This window comes from Elephas maximus, chromosome 7, assembly GCF_024166365.1.
Source record: "Elephas maximus indicus isolate mEleMax1 chromosome 7, mEleMax1 primary haplotype, whole genome shotgun sequence".
In the NCBI taxonomy this organism is placed as follows: Eukaryota; Metazoa; Chordata; class Mammalia; order Proboscidea; family Elephantidae; genus Elephas; species Elephas maximus.
Window position 1 is genome coordinate 106,969,417 of NC_064825.1, and position 9,857 is coordinate 106,979,273.

The 9,857-nt window shown below is 36.0% G+C and overlaps 1 protein-coding gene across 1 annotated transcript; it reads left to right on the plus strand.

Moving 5' to 3' along the window:
• Nucleotides 1-592: 592 nt before the first annotated feature.
• On the plus strand, nucleotides 593-1,540 carry LOC126080238 (olfactory receptor 8K3-like). Its single transcript, XM_049891499.1, has one exon. It carries the CDS (start codon nucleotides 593-595, stop codon nucleotides 1,538-1,540), a length of 948 nt encoding a protein of 315 aa, XP_049747456.1.
• The last annotated feature ends 8,317 nt before the right edge of the window (nucleotides 1,541-9,857 follow it).

Below are 9,857 nucleotides of genomic sequence, written 5' to 3' on the forward strand. Positions count from 1 at the left end.
ATTTTGGTTATCAGCCAAGCTCTTAGCCACTGCTCCACCAGGTATCCAATCTATGTACATGTATATGTATATGTGCATGTATGTGTACATCTATCTACATTGTCACATACTTACACCTATGTCTTTATCTGTGTCTATCTCTAGCTCTGTGTTTACTACAGGGTTTCTCCACTTCTGCCATAGTGACATCTTGGACTAGAAATTTTCTTATTGTGTGGAGTTACCCTGTATATAGTAGAATGTTTAGTAACATCCAGGGCTTCCTTTAGATACCTGTAGTACCCTTCTCCTAGTTGTGACATCCAAAATGTCCCAGGCATTGACAAATGTTCTTTGGGGAGCAAATTTTACCCAACTGATAACAAATTAAATTCCTCTTTCTTTCCTTCTTTCCCTATCTCTCTATATCTTCATGTGCTTATACTTTATTTGAGGGAGGTGGGTTTAATTTCAAATAACTATATTGGAAAGTTTGCATTTATCTTACTCATTTAGCATATTGCTTTTGAATAATAAAAACCAGATGATACTGCATAAAAACTACTGGCTATGCTAACATCTCTATCCAGAACAGACTTCCTAATAGACCAAGATGGGCAAACACAATCTAACACTGCTGAATGAATTCATTCTGATGGGAATCACAGACTGCCCAGAGCTGCAGGTGCCATTGTTCGGGCTGTTCCTCATCATCTACATGATCTCAGTGGTGGGCAACTTGGGCATCACCATCCTCACCAAGATGGACTCCAAGCTACAAACTCCCATGTACTTTTTTCTCAGACACCTGGCTATCACTGATCTTGGTTACTCAACAGCTGTGGGACCAAAAATGCCAGTCAATTTTGTTGTAGATGAAAATACAATCTCCTATTATTTTTGTGCTATACAGCTAGCTTTCTTTCTCTTGTTCGTCATTAGTGATTTATTCATTCTGTCAGCAATGTCTTATGATCGCTATGTGGCCATCTGTCATCCTCTGCTCTACACAGTCATCATGTCACAAAGGATGTGTCGGGTGCTGGTGGCAATTCTCTATCTTTATAGTGCATTTATTTCTCTTCTTATCACCATAGAGATTTTTAATTTATCCTTCTGTGGCTACAGTGTCATCAGTCTTTTCTACTGTGACTGTCTCCCCTTAGTATCTCTGCTCTGCTCAAATACACGTGAAATTGAATTGATCATTCTCATCTCAGCAGCTATTGATTTGATTTCATCCCTTCTAATAGTTCTTGTTTCCTACCTCCTCGTTCTTGTGGCCATTCTCAGGATGAACTCAGCTGAGGGCAGGCACAAGGGCTTCTCCACCTGTGGATCCCACCTGGCCGTCGTGGTCTTGTTCTATGGGACTTTAATCTTTACGTATGTGCAGCCCAAGTCCAGTCACTCCTTTGAAACTGATAAAGTGGCTTCCATATTTTACACCCTGGTTATTCCGGTGTTGAATCCCTTGATACATAGCTTGAGGAACAAAGATGTAAAATATGATGTACATAGGACATGGAAAAAAATAAGCAATATCTTTTCTACCATTTAACACATCATGTGGGTCCTATAAATTACATGATGGGCTTCAAACCTTGTCTGTGTGCCTCCACAGGGGATGGTGAGCAAAAATATATTTCACATATATTCACAAATTTCCTTCTATGTGTCAGTCACTCTTCTAAATGCATTGATGAACAAAGGAGTAAAAACCTTTTCCTACCTTGAAGTGAAAAAATGGATCACTAACATAATAAATAAGTAAATTTTATAGTGCAGAAGAATGTGTTGGGGCCCTGGTGGTGCAGTCACTAAATTGCTCAGCTGTTAACTGAAAGACCGGGAGTTCAAACCCACTAGCCACTCCATCGGAGAAAGATATGTCAGTTGTTCTCCACAAAGATTTACAGCCTTGGAAACCCTATGCATCAGTTCTACTCTGTCCTATAGGGTTGCTGGTAGTTGGAATCTCCCCAAGAGCAGTAGATTTGGGTTTTTTTTTTTTGAGAATGTGCTGTAAAACAAAACCCTTCACCACTGAATTGATTCTGAGTCATAGAAAACTTAATGGACAGGGTAGAACTGCTCCATAGGGTTTCCAAGAAGTGGCTGGTGGATTTGACATGCTGACATTTGGTTTAGCAGCCAAGTTCTTAACCAGTGCACCTCCAGAGCTCCAGGAGAATGTGCTGGGAACCATGAAGTCAGGGAAGGAGAGTGGATATGCTGAGTGGAAGTGGGAAAAAGTACTAGGTACAAAAGTGGCGCTACAATGATTCTGGTGTTCTTTCAACTATTAGAATAATCTTTGCAGTGTCAGTTCTAGGGTTTGGGTATGTGTGTTTGTGTAAGCACTTGCTTTCTGTTTTAGCCTTCATAGTTTCTGAGGGGAGTATCAGATTTGGGCTAGGTTGCAAGGAATCTCAGTGTAGCGTGATGCTTTGAATTACTCTCTTATCTAAATTTGCTCAAATGCCCCCATTCTAGACTTTGGAGTTCCATTCTTTTCTTATTAATGCCTTTACTTCCACATGTAAATCTGTTAACTCAACATAGTTTGCAATTGAGCAATCCACAGTTTCAGCTCTGCATGTGACTTTGTTATAATCAACCCATTTTGCCTAGATCTAAGAGTGGGGAAGGAATTCCACCTAGGAGAAACTCTGGATGACCTCAAGAAATTTGTCTTAATTGGTGTATAGATCAGAATGGATAAATTTCTTGAGGTCTTCCAGAGTTGCTCCCAGGTTTGGAATCCCTTCCTCACTAGTTGTTCTTATTTAATAATTACCCTTTTTTTGTAGGTTTTCTTCACCTACAAAAAGGTTGTTATATTTTCTTATTTATATGAAAAAATTTTAAAATGTTCGTTAAATTATTTTTTGTGTGTTTCCTTGGATAACAGGATATTCTATGATGAGCTAAGTTTGCTACCTCTGTTTCATTGGTTTGGCTTTCCCAAACTTTGGTCAATATTTATTATGTGCTATACTTTCAGTGACTTATGTTCACCCTACTTATGAGAGACAAAATGAGACCATCCCACAATTTGGTCCATGCTGAATTTCTTATTAAGGTAAGGAATGTTATGTGGCAAGGATGCAGCTATCTTGCCTTATGGACATAGTTGCTCCACATTACTCCTCAAAATTTTTCAAGTATCTTTTTTTTTCAAAATTTATAGTGTTTCATTGAAGCTATTAGAGTCTAAATTATTTTCTTCATTCAGGATTTTGACATAAAATCCCCTGTGTAGCCAATGGAATTAGAATGAAAATACCTCATTGCAATATAAGAAAAAGATGAATGTTATATTTTCATGTGAGCATAAATGTTTTTGAAAGTTTGTAGCAGTTAGAAGGTGAAAATGGTCATGATAAGATAGAGCTCCCCAGGCTGGGAAAATTTCCACTTCCTTGAGCAGCTTGCTTGACATGCCCCTAGCTTTACATTAGAGTCCTGGTTCCTTTGCTTGGCATGCCCCATAGCTTTACATTAAAATCCTGGTTCCCCTCTCCTTTACAGCTTCCCAAAACTAGATGAAATTGGCAAAAAAAGAAAAAAAAAAGTTTAGGTGCCATGTTGACATTCAGGACAACACTTTAGTTCTCATATATAGTAATACAGTGCCTAGGGTGGGGTTAAATTACCACGTTCTGAACGTGTGATGCATGGAGTTATATGTAAACCTTATTGCAGCTCTGTAGTGTGATTAATAATGTCGCTGATGTAACTTGTATGAGCTCCCTACTTATAAACCCCTTATAACTAATCTTTCCCCTTGCCCTGTTGGAGCAGTCTTGGCAACAGCAGCCCCAACTGTATCCCTTCCTTGCACAGTGAAATAAAGATTCTTTTCTACTCTTCTGCTTTGGTCTGTTTTTTGTTGGCTGAGATGAGTTGCACCGAGCAGAACCTGAAGTTTCCACCCTGCAAAATTTCTGGTGTGCCAGCCAGGAGTCATCTGATCAGATCCAGAGGCAGATTGGGCAACAGGCTAGCCACCAGGAGATTTCTCCCAGAGACTTTCTAGTAGCCCTGGAAGATGATTCGCCTGGGACCCAACAATGACTTCATGGGAGACACAAAACACACCTGGGTTATTTGGTAAGTACCTACATAAGACCATAGAAGAGTCCCAAGCAGCAGGAGGAATTAGTCATTGAGGGCATTAAAGGCCCTATGTATTTGGAATTACTAGGTAGATTTGGTAGATAACAGGATAATTCCTAGGTAAGGTCTTTAGAGTCCCAAGAAGTGGAAAGAATTCTCTTTAATGAGAAACTAGTTTGTTCTCTAAACGTTCATCTAAATTACAATAAAAAAATAGGTTAATCACAAAAAAGGGGATCTCTGAGGGAATTTATTCCCTATCATCTGCTTCCTGGACATTTTTGCTGTGTGACCTTCAATTTTTTTTTGGAATTTAATATAAGGATAAGAAATTGGCAAATATATTAAAGTTGATTTTGCTGAGATACTGAAACAATGAGAACAATCAGGCCCCACTACTAGATTTTTTTTTTCAATTAAACTCTCTTTCTTGAGCTAATGATCCATTTACTTATAGAGTGTTTCATTACCTACATGGGAAGAGAATTCCTAGATGACACAACGGGAAGGGGCAGAAGCACCACATGCAATTGTGAAGGCTGGGCGCCATGGAATTGTAGGTCGTGATATCCATGTAGACTAAGATGCGAAAGAACCAGCTGAAAATTTGCAGTGTATTGGATATTGCCAGGATTACTGTAAGCATCCAAGAAGTTCCCACCAAAGTAATCACGCAGATCAAAAAGAACAATACACGACTCAGGAATATCCATCAACCCAAAGAAAAATAAATTGTCTAGTCCATGTATATAGTTTTTTACTGAAGGAACTCCTGAAAGTAAAACAGACAGAGAATGATAAGAAAATACTAATTGAGGAGCTTGAGTATACAAGTTAAACATTATTAAAATTAGAATAGGAGCTAATCTGTGATTCAGTAGAATATTTAATGATCGCCAATAATCTCAACACTTGTTGTTTTTGTTAGGTGTCACAGAAATCATATTAACAAAAGAAGAAAAGAGTGCCTTGTCTTGAACCACCTCACAATCCTTGCTAAGTCTGAGCCCATTGTTGCAGAGACTGTGTCATTCCATCTCGTTGCGGGGCTTCCTATTTTTTGCTGACCCTCTGCTATACAACCATGATGTCCTCTTCCAGGGACTGGTCCCTCCCACCAAGTGTCAAATAGTACCTGCGCATAATTTCTCTATTAGAGAAAGCTACCACCAAGGACAGGGAGCTGAGGGAATTGACAAATTTGTACTACGTGCATTGCTGGATTCCCTAGAGAAAGAATAAACCAGTGGAGAGCTGAAGAGAAATGCTTTGAGGTAGGGAAGACTCAGAAGTCAAGGTACAGGAAGAGTGATATTCTAATTTCCAGCATACGTGACTGACACTTTCCTAGAACTGTGAGGGGCATAAACTTCACTACAACATGGGGTGTTTCTCCCAATTTCCACAGTGTCATATTCGAGCAGAAGTTCACCTTGTATTTATTTAAAAAAAAAAAAATTTATAGCCGCTCTTAAATATATACAATAGCGCTTAACAACAGTAACAAACCTGTGTAGTCTCCTTGATGAGAAGAGTAAAAGTATTTGGTATGTTACTTAAATCCCAGGAAACATGCACAATATAATATATGCAATAACAGTAAAGTATAAGATCAGATATATTTCTCTATTTACATAGTTCTTAGCCTAAAATATTAGTTTATTACTTGAGGCAATAGGAATTACTCAACCCTAAAAAAAAAATTCAACCCTAGGTTAGGCAAAATAAAAATTGAACACTTATTCTCTCATAGAAAATGCTGGCATTTTTAAAACTCATCTCTTCATTGAACTTTCATTTGTCCATCTCAACCAATTGAGTCTATGCAAATTTTGAACATATTTTAAAATTTAAAATGACTGACACAGAAATAAAATATAAAGATTTTTTCAAGGCTTTATTTTTTACAAAGTTATTAAATTTTCATGATTTTTCTAACCAAAAAGACATTTAATATTTACTCGAGTAAGCATGGGTTCTGCATCTTTTAAAGTGTTTTATACATGGATATACCTCTTATTTAATATGTAGAAAGTCAGAAAAATTGGCTTTTTTTCTTGTTACTTTTATTTTAAAATCTTTTATTAAGTTCAGTATAACATACCACATTATTTGCTCACATGGCTTGACTTTTTCTTCAGTTCTTTCGGCTTCAGAAATGTCAAGCATATTCTTCCCTTTTGGGTTTTAAACTCCAGACCTTTGCCCATTTCAATGATAACAATTTACTTTCACTTCTTGAGCTGCCCTTTGAAATCTTCTGCTCAGTCTTTAACTGAATAATTTTTTCCATTCTCTTTAGCTACTCTATGTTCAAGAGCAAGTTTCATAGTCTCTTCTGACATCCGTTTTGGTTTTCTCTTTCTTTCCTACTTAATGACCTTTTGCATTCTTTATCTATGATGCTTGATATTCTTCCAAACTTGTCTAATCTTTGGTCATTAGGTTCATTGTGTCAAATCTATTCTTGTGATGATCTCTAAACTCAGGTGGGATATACTCATGGTTGTGTTTTGGTTCTCTTGGACTTGATCTATTTTTCTTCAGCCTCAGTTTGCACTTGCATGTGAAATCAGTGGTCTGTTCTGCTGTTGGCCCCTGGCTTGGTTCTGACTGATGATATTGAGCTTCCCCATCATCTCTTTCAACAGATGCAGTCGACTTGATTCCTGTGTATTCTACTTGGCAAGCTTCACTTGTGTGCTCTCTGTTTCTGTTCTTGAAAAAAGTTATTTGTGATGAAGAATTTGTTGGTCTTGCAATATTCCAACATGTAATCTCCGGTGTTGTTTCTATCACCAAGGCCATATTTCCCAACTACCAATTCTTCTTTTTTTCCAACTTTCACATTCTAATCCAACATTAATGATCAATGCATCTCGATTGCAATTTTGATGTATTTCAGACTTCATAAGTTAGTAAAGTCTTCAGTTTCCTCATTTTTGGCATTAGTGCTTGGTGGGTAAACTTGAACACTAATAGTATTAATTTGTCTTCTTTGGAGGCTCTTGGATACTATCCTATCACTGACAGCATTTCACTTCATGATAGGTCTTGAAATGTTATTTTTGAGAATAAGAACGATGTCATTCCTCTTCAGTTTTTCATTCTGGTGTAGTATATCACGTGACTGTCCAATTCAAAATGGACCATACCGGTCCGTTTCAGCTCACTAATGCCTAGGATATTGATCTTCATGTGTTTCACTTCATTTTTCACAACTTCCAATTTTCCAAGATTCATATTCTGTACATTCCATGTTCCAGTTTTAAATGGATGTATGTAACTGTTTCTTCTCGTGTTGATTCATGCTAATAAAATAGAATATGTTAATCTAATAAAATAAAATAAGAGAGGTGTCTTAAACAGACAACTTGCAATAATAGGAGGTGTCACAGTGACTAATATCTGCCCCCAGGGTAAAACAATAGTGAAAACATGGAAAAAAACACAAAGAAAGTATGCATTATGTTTATGAAATTCACTAATTTCATACCATTTGAGGACATCATGTAAATGGAGGCATATTGAGGGGTCTTACCTAAAGGTAAATATTTTATTGTAGATCCTTGGATGGATAAATTGAAACTTAACTGAGAATAAATGAAGAAATGCATCTAAAAGAAGCTTACTTCCTGGTGAATACAATTTGTTTAGAAAATTAACAAATATCCTCCATGTTTTGTTAAGCTTTCAGGTGCTTCAGACATAATTAACACATTGCTTGGTATCTCCTCAGGGAGAGCCTCAAGGGCTGAGAGAATGCTATAAGTTGTTCCCACTATGCCATGTTCAGAAGCATATGGGGTGTCAAAACAGATTCATTACAGGTAAAATGAAGAATTTTTTAAGCATTGCCACATTTTACTAATATCTAGAATATTTTAGTGACATATTCACAGCCTCATTTTTCATAGATAGCAAAGCCCCAGAAAAATATTAAGAATTTTGATTCAATTTGTCTGCTTTCCAACATTATTCCTGATATGTTTTACATGAAATAAATACGCACTTCATTTATTCACTTTTATAATTTAATGTCATGAAGTTTAATGTCTGCATTTGCTGATTAATAATTTACTCAGAAACTGCTCTGCTCATAGTATTTAGGAATAGATACATGTCAGATAAACAGATATATAGACAAATATGTAGATGGATAGATTGGTAGTGATTTAGGTAGATAGATAGACAGACAACAGATAGAGATAGATAGACAGACAGACAGATAGATAGATAGATATATGGGTGGATAGATTGATAGACACACATACTTACGCTGCAGTGATGATCACAAAGTTTTCAACCTACAATTTTGTTATATTAACCTGCAGCGTTATTATTTTATTTTTAAAAGCATCTGTGGTATATTCAGATACATTTTTTTAAAGACTGTAGTTGAATTTATCTGTGATATCTCATGACACATAGGAGTTCCAATGTTTAACATAGCATGTTTTGTGTTCAAAAAGGTTTTAAATAACTTCTGGTAATTCACACAGACGTCATCATCAGTACATTCTCTTCTTCTCCTATGCTACTGTATCATATTGTGACTTTTTAAACTTTCTTTTTCATAAAGTAGAGGATGCTTTTTTAAAAGGGGGAGTTTATGGCATCAAGTTTTCACTGTTTGGTCAGATTTCCTCATATGATTGCCCAACTGGAGGAGTAAGTATTTTAAGTAGACCAAAAGAGAAAGTAACCTACAGAATGGCACTTTTAGACACTTTATTCTTAGAATGGGTGTTATGGACTATGGGGCTGGGGTCAATTACAAGGATAATATCTTAATGAACCTATTCATCATGAAAATGGTGGCAAAGAACTTAGGTCACAGTCCAGAACAATATACCTATAAATATCTTAAAGATCAAAACAATTAACAAAAATAATAATGCTTTCAAGTATTTCAAGTATTATTATTATTTCAAGTAATACTGTCAACATCAAAAAACAATATATGACAATGATAGATGGTATATATACAGGCAGACAGAAAGACAGACAAATAGGTAGAACAAATAATACTAGGCACATACTATTTTAGAGTTATTTTCAACTATTATAGACACATTGAAGAATTTAACTCTCATTTATCCTTCCTAGCAACCCTGCAAAAAAGAGTTGGAATATGATTTTTCAGATGTGGATAAAAAAATTCATATAACTTATGTTATTTGCCCAAAGCACCACATTGTATGCATTACAAATGGAGGTATAGCAGAGGTTGCATCTATATACATATATCTCTAGAGATGTTTTCGTGTATAAAGACAAGTAATTTCCACTGTGATCAATTATATGTCTATCAAAGACCTGTCTAGTACGTTGATTGTTCCATCCTGGACCATCTATTTATACGAGTTTTCATAAAATAATATTTTGAAGGAGAGAGTTCAAAATGTATCCACGTATTTTTTTTAGGTATGTGAAAAAGACATAAGTTTTAAGAAGAGTACAATAAATATCCAAGTACTAACACCTAAAGGATTAACATATTATTCATTCTTATTTCATTTATCTACTAATGTATCCTTCAATCTATCTAATATGGACATGTGTATGTGTGTGTGTAAAATTTGTGGGAGTTGGGTATGTATTCAAATATCCTAAAATGGAACGTTTGGATTTATACTATTCATATCGGTTTTATATACCAAAAATCTACTAGGTGATGTTATATAAAAGCTATTGATGATGCTGCTGTCTCTACCCAGAACAGGTTTCCTGGTATACCTAGATGGACAAACACA

Coding starts and splice junctions, on each gene's coding strand:
- LOC126080238 (XM_049891499.1), top strand. CDS start 593: ATGGGCAAACACAATCTAACACTGCTGAATGAATTCATTCTGATGGGA.